Source organism: Anguilla anguilla, chromosome 18 (assembly GCF_013347855.1).
Source record: "Anguilla anguilla isolate fAngAng1 chromosome 18, fAngAng1.pri, whole genome shotgun sequence".
NCBI classification, from domain to species: Eukaryota; Metazoa; Chordata; class Actinopteri; order Anguilliformes; family Anguillidae; genus Anguilla; species Anguilla anguilla.
The window spans coordinates 14546688-14559267 of NC_049218.1; the positions used below are offsets into that span (position 1 = coordinate 14546688).

Below are 12580 nucleotides of genomic sequence, written 5' to 3' on the forward strand. Positions count from 1 at the left end.
ACTTTTCAGTTTTGTAGAAAGTTAAGCTCAGGCGGCTGTTAATGTAGGGCTGGGGCGTGCCTGCGACAGGAAAACACCCTCGAGCTTCCCGAAGCCTCTTTTCAGTAAGCTCGTGTGTGTTTGGGCTCGTTCCGTCATCTGGCTTCACAAAAAATAAATGATTCTGCTTCTCAGAACAGCCGCAGGAGAACGGGACCCGAAGATCAGGCAGAAAGCAGGTAGCCTGAAAATAATCCACACAGTGTGGCTCTGAATTTATCTGTGCTTCAGATTAGATTTATGTGATTATTAAAGATACATTTAAAGCAGCTCCAAACGCAGACAACACATTCATTTAAAGGTATAGAGGATAAAACACAATAGAGCACAAAGGCTTATTTCTATCACGCGTGTTATTCCAGAACACTTATCATGATGCATGTTCAGCGTGGAAATGAAATGTGGAAAATTGCCTCACGTGTGCAAACTCTGTGCGTTCAACGGTCTGGCTTAAATCCTTGGTGGAGGAATTGATTGAAATGGATTTGCTTTCCAGGCCTGTGCCGTGTATGAATGCCAGCAGGTCTGCATCTCTGCTTTAAGACACAACTGCCTTGAATGAGATGCTGATATGCAACTGGGACTAATAACCATATGCTGATACTGATCTTCATCCATGGCCTGAGGGCGATGTCAAAACCTTTTCCAAGGCAAAACACTTTGTAGCTCCCTAAAAGGAGTCCAGCAGCTTTGTTAAGCATGCTCCATCTCCCCCCCACTACCCTGCACCTCGCGCCCCGCCCCAATACCAGGCTATCCCTTGAGACGGGGTTGTGTTCATACTGGAGCCTGGTGCCCCACTGTGTACGCTGATGTTCGTTCCAACTCCACCATCCGAATACTAATGAGTTGTTAATGTTTCTTAAATAGGCTTAATGTCTACTGAAGGATCATTTATCCTCTTAAGATCACATTATGCCAGGAACAGATGAGTGGCAAGAAGGATAAATATTCCACATCCCTAGACTTTTAACAGTCAGAGCCTTTAATTTCCTGTAATGTGCTATTTTCTTTATAGAGGCTACATTTCTGAATTAATTCAATTATAGACTAGCAGGTGAAATCAATGGGGGTCTAACAGCTCAGTGCGTTCACACCTGATCACCTGAAACTTTTCATGTTCAAGAACAAAGAGCTCAATGACTGAGAATATGGCAATGAGAATAACTTGCAGTGAAAAAACAAAACCATTAGAACTTAAAGACCCCCTCCACTCAGTTTTTTTAAAATGATTAACTCCTCTTGGAAGGATGACTAATTATAGAGATTGATTTTTGAGCAGAACTTGTCACCAGAGTGCCTTTTTCTCTTCCACTTCACAGTATCGTGTAGGAAAAGTACACACACGAGCAAAATTTGTGATGTCACAAATATGTCAACCCTATCATGGTCCAATATGCAAAGATATGAAAATTATGGGACAGCGATGCGGTAAACAGAAACCTTTGCATACAGAAAGCAGACTAGTTAGTGACATTGTTATGATGGTTGGTGTGTTGGCATGGCAGACTGTGCAGTTTTAGGGTGTAAGCCCGAGGTAGGAACTTTGTTCCACTGGTTACCAACAGAGCCCATTCTAATACTCAAATGCGTGGAATTTGCCTATTAAAAATTGTTTGGATGTATGTGACGGCATAAAGGGAATCCATGCTTGTAGTGCACATTTTACAGCTGACTGTTTCCAGAACCTCATGCAGAAGTCGAAGGGATTCGCTAAGGAATTAATTTTGAATCTGGATGCCGTGCCTGTATATCTTGGGACCACAACAGCAAGCATTGCTAATTTGCATATTCATAAATTCTAGCATTCTTAATGAGGGCAAAGGTGAAGAGATGCGACAAAGCAATTTTCAGTAGTTTATTGAACTTTTTTGGCGGAATAACAATAGTAAACAATATACAATTTTTTTAAGGTTTTGAAATACATATTAAAGGGGTACTTTAAAGACATATTTTCAACAGCCCAAATTGACAAAGATAATCTGTGACAAATCCAACACACACAGGGCTTTCCCAGGGCTGAGTTTGAAAGCGTTTTAGATGAGGCAAATCAGCTTTGTGCTCCTTCTAATATCAGAAGTATACTCATTATTATATCTTGTCATTTGGATATTAAAATTTTTCTAGAGAACATGAAATCACCTATTTCCATAATCTTTTTGGTGCTGTGTCATAATGCCCTGCTTTTACCAACGTTGTGAAGGTAGTTTGGCAGTGATGAATTTCACCCAGCCAATGCAGTATCCCTACAAAATCATCAAGAAGTCAGGAAACACTGATTGGAGCTGATATGGGTTCCGGGGTGTATTAGTGTCTGGGGGGGGGGGGGGGGGGTCAGGTTCCCGCAGAGCACTGCTGTACATCTCCCTGTCAGATGGCCCTTGCCTGGGGTTTGAAAACGGGGGTGTGAGTGATATCCTTTCTAAAATAGACACCGCTGCCGCTGAGAGCCCTTCGCTCTGTTGGGCTGGGATAGCTGCTCTGCTCTGGTCTGCAGTTCGGACTCACAGACTTTTATATGCCGACCGCTCTTCAAACTCACAGTTTTTGCAATTGAGAGTCTCGCAAGCAGGGATTCAGCCACAGAAACAAATTATTTCATTCCCACAATCCCCCTTTCATATGCTCCAGTCTGAAAATACGACGAGAACGACCGTGATTAGAAATGACAGTTACGACTATTTGTTCTCGGTAAAGCCAAGCCATTACCCTTCCATTCTGTATCTATCCAAAACAAAAATCAGTCACCTGTTCTGTGGGAACCTCATTTCAAACAGCGGCTGTAAACAGAGGCAGTAACCAGCTCTGTGATTTAGATGCAGGCGGCAGAAACAGGCTGAAGAGGAGGAACCAGAGGAAACTGGAGCAGGGAGGATCCCAGACAGGGGGGGGGGGGGGACAGGGGCACACCCCCCAAACCCCTCCCCCCCTCCTCTGGACAGAAAAAGTGAGCAAAGCTCAGTCCCAAACTATGTTGAGGCCAGGAGTAACCTCACCGCCGGTCACCTGTACCAGACCCTAAGAACCAGAAAGAGTAAGCTTTTATTACGAATCTGTTTCCTTATGGGACTAATTGGCCCCGACTTATTGTAGAGCCACTTGTGGATTCTTAATAATTGCATTTTCCACTACCTGGAAACTAGTTGCAAATATTGTACCTTGTACAGTATCTTTTATTAAAAGCTGTGCAGAATACCATTCATTGGAAAGTACCATGAATGATTAAAAGTAAATAAATCATCCATAAATTGCAAATAAATAAAAGATAATTATTCAACCCCCACCCCCAAAGGTAAATAAAATGACATACGTTTGCCAATGAAAAATACCACTTTTGAATTTAACATAAAAAGAATTTACTAATTAACAAAGACATCACAATCTGTACAACAAATAATTTTGAATGATACATTCAACCTAAGATTTTGTTGTTTTAGATAATCCAAAAGCAACATCAGTAACATTTAACGAATCCAATGTACTATCAGTGACATTCGGTCATAAACCCAGATGAAGATTACTATAAATAATGCACTTCCCATTTTGCTGTTCATATATTATAGGTCAACCAGGATTAAATCTGTGTGAATGCATTCAGAGACATTACCACCAATCCAATTATGAACATTTATTTTTATGAAATCTATTGTATTTTCGCCAGTACGTGAGAACAGCGAACAAAACATAGTGGATTAAACTGAGAGGGAATAACGATCTGCGCAGATATTCATGAGAACTCACGTTACGTTTGGATTCTGGGTCATTTTGTCATGCGGGCAGTTTGGTATGAGAGGACAGAAAAGATCCTGTCTTCTTACTTTATGCTTACAACTGGCCGCTTCTCATGAAATCATTTCATATTTACCTTGCAATGCTCATCGGTCTTTGCTTAAAGTTTGGTTAAAACGTGTTACCATGAGACCTCCCTGTGGGGTGAAGTTACAGCACTGTTCAAGTGGAAGCATTCCTTACCTTCAGAAGCTCTGCACATCATCCCGGTCATATGGCAGCGCCACTGAGGTCATATGACCTGCAGTCACATGACTGTGAGCCTATTCATCAGCAGTACGTCAATGGGAGGAACTGATGTAGCAATTCCAAGGAGCCCAGGCCCAATTTAATCCTCCAAACACCGGGTAGGAAGAAACTATTTATCCCCAGTCTGGAGGATATAAAGGTTAATGAGGACATTCACCCAGTTTTCCCTTATTAAAAAAACTCAAAAATAAGCACAAATGCACAGGTATTTTGACCAAAGTCTTCTTCAGCAGACTGCACAAGAGAACAGTGCTTTGTGCAACTTAAAATGGACTGTGTTAACAGGTGTCTCACATATTCCTTAACGAGCTCCTTAACGAGGGGTAATTGAAGGGTATTGAAGACATCTGTTCTCAGCTCTTTGTAAATCAACAGAAAATACTGAGAGAGTGAACCACTTCTTTATTTCCATCAGCTAATTACACAATCAGGACTCAAATCTTCAGCTATAAAGCACAAAGCTGAAAATCCACACCAGGGTTGTCAAAGTCCTGGAGTTCAGTGAAATGAATCACTTGTGCTAAAACACAGCAAAAAGCAGCGGACACTGGAGCCCTCCAGGACTGGAGTTAAACCAGCAGATGCTGTGGCCCTCCAGAGCTGGAGTCAAACCTGCAGACACCGTGGCCCTCCAGGGCTGGAGTTAAACCTGCAGACAATGCGGCCCTCCAGGTCTAGGTTTGAACACTCTTGATTTGCATTGAGTTAGCCATTCAGCACAGCTCTTATTCCATTTCAGCCTATTTTCATGTCATCTTTCCAAATGGCTGGGATGATTGACATCTTCGTTTAATCTGTCATAATGAATTTTTTTATTTCTGTTCCTGGCAGATATCAGGTAAACTTTAATCTCTGTGGTACATCTGCTCTATACGGTCATGGACCAACTAATCAGATCAAACCACAAAAATGTGAGTATTCCTTCATCAGAAATCAGATATATGATTTAGTCTACACATTATTAGCATTCACATGCTAACACGCTGCACCGCAGCTCATTAAAGCTGTGCATACTGCCCTGGTTTGCTCAAACTGTAATTAGCGGAAATAATCAATCGAGAAACTGCAGAAATTAAAAAGCGGAAAAAATCATGACCCTTTGATGACTTCACCTCGGGCAGTCTGGCTGTGAACTTAAATTCTCAAGCACACGCACAGGCAGACACTCACCCATACATGCACACACCCACACGCACAGGCTGACACTCACACATACATGCAGACACACATACAGCCACTCACACGCAAAGGCTGACACTCACACATACATGCACACACTCACACGCAAAGGTTGAAACTCACATACATGCACAGGCAGGCACTCACACATACATACAGACACCCACACGCAAAGGCTGACACTCACACATACATGCAGACACACACATACATACAGGCACTCATACAGGCAGGCACTCACACATACATGCAGACACACACATTCATACAGGCAGGCACTCACACATACATGCAGACACACACACATACATGCAGGCATGCATACTCGCACGTGAACGTGCTGAGGATTTCTTTCCAAGAAAAAATACATTCTAATGATTTATTTACATATACAGAAGCTGATTAACATCGTACATCTTTATGCACTGTGTACTTTAGAAACATGCCACCCACAGGCCCCCTGCTGCTCAAAGCGTCCTTGCAGGAGGTGTACCAATAATAACTTGTTCTAATGAGATGTCTGGACCAGGCCTTATGGCTACTGTACAGCTTTACTAAGACCTGCTTTTACTTCACAGCTCTACTCTCTCAGCTTTATTACACCTCTATCTGTCTCCATGGTATGCCTCTGCAGCACTGCATTTTCATTCACTTTGGCTCTGCATTACAGGTACTGTAACGCTGTTTAGTTCTTACTGCCACTGCATTTTAAAGGGCAGATTGCATGTAGTTCTTGCAGTTTGTTCCCTGGAAAATGGAATGATAATCAGGTTAAGTCATTTTTCTACAAAGGATCTTTCTTTTATGTGATCATCTAGAGATGATTCTGTAATTTTCATCATTATAGAAGAAGATTGGGTCAGTTCTCACTGAAACCTTATGACCGCGGATGTAAAAGAAAACATATCACCCCCCCCAAAAAAAAATCAAAACTAGGTCTTTATTTTTTCTCCAATTCTGTGAACATCCAAATAATTCTGTAAACATGCAGCACTCGATTGCTGATTAACCATCCTTATGCATATGCAGGACAGCTTGGGGGAGTAGCACTGTCAGAAATTAGTGCTCACTGAAGCAATAAATGATGAATTTCGGAGATAGTTGTGTTTTGATATATGAATTCTCCAATTATATGAAACGTACAGTAGTTTAAGGCATGTCATTAAAAATAAATGTTTCGTATCGATACCCCAAGACTTTTAATTAGTTCAAAATCGACCAATGCTTTCATTTTCTCCAATGTGGTATTTGGCAAATTATGACCCAGCCAACACAAAAAGGTTCTGACAATGTTGCTGCCATGGGGTGGCAATGTTAAAACACTGAATTCTGGTAAAATTGTGAGAACATTTAGAGTTAGCTGGGGAGCTTAGAAATCGCTGAAATTTTTATCTGATGAAATAATAGGCTGACAGGCAAAGCAGGGTCCTAAAAGATGACAGAATGGAGCCCTGGGACAGTCACTGAAGCTCTACTGAAACATATGCAGACACACACCACTGTTTCCCAGAAGATTAATCCACCACTCTGATGGGGGCGTGGCTTAAAGTCAATGCTCACATGTGATTGGTGCCCCTTCCTGCCAACTGCCCTAAACACAGAATGGTGGGACAACAGACCACCACATCCCAGCCAACACCAGCACCCTCAAAACCCCTCAAACCCCCCAGATCTGTATGGGGAGGGGTGGAGATTAAGCCATTCCTTGGCCCGGTCTCAATGCAGCATTCACAAAGTTTTACTCCCAATTAGTAAGGTATCTGCAAATTTTGAATGGCCGGGCAGTTGCTTAGAAACAACTAATTAGAAGTGTTAGTTTTTTTTAAATTTTATTTGTGAAGGAACCAAAAGCTGTGTGAAGAAAACGTGTGAAAGTCTGGAGCAGATAAAAGTTGTATTGGTTGGGGTGAGCTTGGGAACAGATTGTAGGAGCAATTAGACAGAAAGCTTGTGAAAATTTGTTTCAAACTAGTTTTTTAAAAACCCCTTATGTGCATTATTAACTTCAAAGCATTATTTCTTCTGAAACTTCTTTCCTTTGTAACATGAAACTAATTTGCCGTTAAATGACAATGTGTTACAGTGAACTGAAAGCAGGAAGTGGTCATTTGGCCAAAGTTCACATGAGGGTCAAACACAGCAAAAGAGCAGGCTGTCCGCATGCTTGTTCTTTCTCATTGGACCCCATGCAAAGCTCAGCAGCCTCACTACAGCTGGACAAATGGGCTCAAAGTTCATGATGTGTCTGACGCCAAACATCCACACCACAACTGACAGCCTTTTATTACTGCCAACAGGCCAATCAAAGGTACTTATTCTGCACCCTGCTGCTGTCAGCAGGCCAATCAGAGGTGCTTATTCTGTGCCCTGCTCCAGTCAGCAGGCCAATCAGAGGTACTTATTCTGTGCCCCGCTCCTGTCAGCAGGCCAATCAGAGGTGCTTGTTCTGCACCGTGCACTCTATGCAACAAATGTTGCCAGAAGGAGGAGGGGCCTGTGGGCAGAGTATTTGCCGCATGCTCTTGACAAACTTATTCACACAATATCGTTGAGTGAAATGGCGGTTTAGGTCATGATTGTCCTGTTTTCTCCAGGGTTACAGGCATCCGCACGACTGCCAAATTAAAGCAGCCATGGTGAAAAAAGCAGCTGTTATATTGTGGTTTGGCTCCACTGAGAGGGTTCGGTACAGACAGTCTCAAACCTCATTTTCAAAAACACACCATTAAGTACCGAACCCGCCACTCCTCCCGGCTGTCCCCATGGTAACGCAGCCTCTACCCAGTGTTCACAGTTCCCAGGGTCTTTTCTCCACTCGTGGGGAAGGGTGGGGGGGGGGGGGTGTGCCAGCATTCAGAGGGTTTGTCTCTCCCCTCCTGTATTGATTTTACATACCAGGCTACATTGTAGCATGCATCCCCCATACTACCCCCTCCACACGCACACACACACACACACACACACACAACACAGCAAGAGGCCACGTTCATCTTTACCACCTACATTTATTTTAAAAAAGCAAACAACGTCCCATCTTTAAAGGAAACGGACACGTGTAAAAGCAAACACACCTGTAATCAAGCAGCATCCAAACGCTGGGATCTTGTAAAAACATCGTTATTAGATTAATAACCCTGGCAGCCTCCCCACAGAGCTTTACCCTCTCTTAGTGCAGAACAACAGGGAAAAAACAAATATTCCTAATAAAAAAAGAACAGCAGTTTACAACAGGCTTCAATACTGCTGTTAAACGGGACACACGTTCTCTGGGTTTCTGTACGAAGGTAAACACATTTTGGCAGTGAATGAGGCTTACTGGCTCACATACTACACACACGGTGAGTCACAGACAGGGCATGTGTTTCTTTAAAAGAAAAAAAAAAGAAAAAAAAAGAAAAAATAATAATCGATCGTCAGTTCCTGTACAATAACATGGCGAAAACAGTGGCACTCTGACACAAACTCATCACATTAGTGCTAACTGTTACACACAGCTCTGTGACTACCCACTCACTACTTATTATTGCTAGGACATGGAAATAAACTACTTACGGAAAAGAAACACGTATTTATACATGTGTAAATCTAGAGAGAGCACCTTCTAACGTCAGAGCTACAGCCTGGTGGTTCTGAGGCCCGCTGGTTTGGATCTGATGGTTCTGACCCGGTCCGGCTCTAGGAGCACCCAGCTTCATTCCCCAGTGATTCCTGCCCTGGACGGGAGGGACTTCCTGTGTTTCCGGAACCTTCTTCCCTCATTAAGCTCCAAGTACTGCACATCCTTTGAGAGCACAGACAGACACTACAGCCACGCCCACAACAGTGTGTAGTTTACACAGCCACGCCCACAACAGTGTGTAGTTTACACAGCCACGCCCACAACAGTGTGTAGTTTACACAGCCACGCCCACAAGTGTGTAGTTTACACAGCCACGCCCGCAACAGTGTGTAGTTTACACAGTCAGGGCCATCAAGTGTCCGTCAAGTGTCTCTTACAGTACATAGTCAGGCCCATAAATGTGTGTGTTTTACACAGTCAGGTCCACAACTATTTATTTAACAGCCATGCCCATAACAGTGTACAGCTTATAAACTCTTAAAGTTTTACATTCTAGTGCAAGGGGGCGTGTCCTGGGCAGAGCAGAGATCCTTTTGTCCCAGGGGCAGGGGCTTCTTCATGGTTTCTTGTCGGTGGAGTGGAAGAACCAATCAGTGAACTTCCTCAGCTGGGCGGTGGCTGTCTGGCTCTCCTCCTGCAGCCGCATGTTATCCTGCCGCAGGTGCTGCACCTCCTCCTCCAACACCGCCTTATCCTCCTTCTCCTGAAACACACACACACCTCCACCTGAGAGATACACACACACCTCCACCTGAAACACACACACACCTCCACCTGAGACACACACACACACACCTCCACCTGAGAGACAGACACACACACACCTCCACCTGAGACACACACACACACCACCTGAGAGACAGACACACACACACCTCCACCTGAGAAACACACACACACGTCCACCTGAAACACACACACACCTCTACCTGAAACACACACACACCTTCACCTGAGACACACACACGCAGACACACACCTCCACCTGAAACACACACACACACCTGAAACACATACACACACAGAAGCTGTCTGCTCTTACCTTCTGCAAGTCATACTGCAGCTGTCTGAGAATCACTTCCAACTGGTTCACTTTATCAGTGAGGATGGCTGGAGAGCTATCCCTGAATAAAGGAGAGAGAGAGACGGGGGGAGGGGGAGAGAGAGAAAGAGAGAGAGAGGGGGAGAAGGACAGGGGATAGAAAAAATAGGGCGGGGGCAGTGAGAGGGAGAGAGAAGCGAGTTTGATATCCCCTCAGGTTAGCTTTGTTGTGCAGTTATAGCAACATGATGACAGTACATTTGTGCTGAGAATTGAAGAGCAGTGTGTGTGTGTGTACAGTATGCGTGTGTGTGTGTGTGTGTCATACCCTGGCTCCAGCACAGCTGCTTCTACTCCCGCTGCTCGTCTGCGCAGCTCCTGTGAGATCTGCAGAGCCTCCGCCCGCTGCATGTCCGTCAGGGTGCAGAAGGGCGCCACACGCTGGTCTGGAGGTAAACACACACTTACATTAACGCGCAGACACAGACACATGTCCATGCACACAGACACACATACACACAGACACACACACGCATACACGCAGACACACACGCACAGACACACACACGCACACACGCAGACACACACACGCATAGACAGCTGCTTTCACATGCAAATGAGCAGAGATAGCGGAAGTGCTGCTATACCCTAAAGCCACCATCTAAGAGCTTAATTACAGGAAGAGGATCCAGAGAGCTCTTCTGAGTGCTCACTGCTGGGTTTCTAATGTGGGAACAGCTTTATCTCAGCACTGAAAAGTGGCCTTCTCTTCACTAAGAGCATTACTGCGAGCACAGAGCTGTACACATGCTGATTCAATAAAACCACTCCAGCCACAAAACACCGAATCAGAGCAATCTCACCCTCTCATCCGCACAGAAACAGAGCATTCTCACCCTCTCATCCACACAGAAACAGAGCACCGTCTAATCAGCACAGAAACAGAGCATTCTCACCCTGTCATCAGCACTGAAACAGAGCAATCTCACCCTCTCATCAGCACTGAAACAGAGCAATCTCACCCTCTCATCAGCACTGAAACAGAGCAATCTCACCCTCTCATCAGCACAGAAACAGAGCACCGTCTAATCAGCACAGAAACAGAGCAATCTCACCCTGTCATCAGCACTGAAACAGAGCAATCTCACCCTCTCATCAGCACAGGAACAGAGCAACCTCACCCTCTCATCAGTACAGGAACACAGCAATCTCACCCTCTCATCAGCACAGGAACAGAGCAACCTCACCCTCTCGTCAGCATCAATACCTTCAAATGCCCGCGCTGCGTCCACCAGGTGAGACCAGTCCAGGCCGGTCACCGTGTCAGGGAGTGGCATGATGCTCGGCTCACAGAACTTGGTCCGGTCCACTAGGGAGCCGTCAGAGAACCAGACCTCATCTGTGAAGGCCAGCAGCACTCACATCAGTGATCATTAGTGTATGAACAAGCCTCAGTAGTGCTGTTTGTGGATGTGCCTTAGTCTTGCTGTGTGGGAATATGCCTGAGCTGTGTTGGGATGTGAGTGTGGGTTCTGGCAGTTTTGGCGGGGTACTCACTCCTCAGGTTGGCGGCCCCCTGACCAGCAGCCGTTCGGGGGGGAAGGGTGCAGCGGTAGGGGGGCGTGGTGCTGAACAGGATGTCGTTGGGCAGGGCGTGGTCCAGTGCCGAGCTGTGGGAGCCGCTGTAGGAGGAGCTTTTCCGGTTACCGCACACGCTCTCGTCCGACAGCGTGCGGCACAGCGAGCGGTGTGGGGACAGACTGCCTGCTGCCGACATCTGACGAGATGGACAGACAGACAGACAGACAGGGACATCACAGGGGGAGTGTTTACATTTATTCACAAACTGGGTGGGGGGTAGGCTAGGTTCTTTCATCTGCAAGAAGTGGAGCAGGCAGGTGGAAGTGTTTGAGAATCAGGTCAGGCCAGTGCTGTGCAAAGCTGTATGATGCAGACCAGCTTAAACTGGATTAAACTGACTTAAACTGGCTTAAATTATTTTAGACTGGATTAAATTGGTTGCACATGAGAACTTCAGGTTTTGTTCTGATCAGACCTGGGTCAAATACGTATTTGTTTTGGATTCAAATACTTTTCTACGCTTTACTGATTTTGTCTGGTGTATTGGAACCAAATAAATACTCTCAAAAAGTGCAAACCCCACCTTCTGGTCATATTGGCAGGCTCAATTACACCAGGCAACATCAAAAGAGTACAGAAAAGTATTTGAATCCAAAACATATAAGTATTTGACCCAGGTCTGGTTCTGATACACAGCTTCTGACACACATTTACCACACACACAGGTACAGGTACCCCACACACATGCATGGTGTGCGTGCGTGAGTGTGTGTGTGTGTGTGTGTGTGTGTGTGTATATGTTACCGCTCTCCTGCTGTTCTCCTGCTGGTGGCTGTCCAGCATCATCCTCAGGTGCTCCTCCTTGGACAGGCTGTGGTGGAGGCGAGGGCCCCGCCCCGCTGCCCGGAGCCGGCAGGTCGCCTCAGCCGCGTACAGCCGCCTGTGGAGCAGCGGCAGCCAGTCAGTTACCGCCAAATCTGCTACAGAACATCTCAGACCATATCATGCCAGGGGAACTCCAAAGCACTTCTGAGACCAACGGCGTCTGAGCTGCTCTTCCAGCATATCCACTATAATCAGTG

At 45.2% G+C, this 12580-nt stretch overlaps 1 protein-coding gene across 6 annotated transcripts in view; it reads right to left on the minus strand.

Annotated features, from left to right (window-relative positions):
- Window positions 1–8241: 8241 nt before the first annotated feature.
- The window catches only part of LOC118217981 (signal-induced proliferation-associated 1-like protein 2), a 38517-nt gene continuing 34178 nt past the window's right edge, over window positions 8242–12580 (minus strand). For 5 of the 6 annotated variants that reach the window (XM_035400257.1, XM_035400256.1, XM_035400255.1 and 2 more), the window contains exons 15-20: window positions 12303–12438; window positions 11475–11694; window positions 11185–11316; window positions 10246–10363; window positions 9851–9999; window positions 8242–9595 (exon numbers count right to left, since the gene is read on the minus strand). In XM_035400257.1, coding sequence (XP_035256148.1) covers window positions 9432–9595; window positions 9851–9999; window positions 10246–10363; window positions 11185–11316; window positions 11475–11694; window positions 12303–12438 — 919 coding nt within the window. In that variant the 3' untranslated portion in view covers window positions 8242–9431. The remainder of the gene's footprint in view (window positions 9596–9850; window positions 10000–10245; window positions 10364–11184; window positions 11317–11474; window positions 11695–12302; window positions 12439–12580) is intronic. The other variant, XM_035400259.1, reaches the window with a different exon arrangement.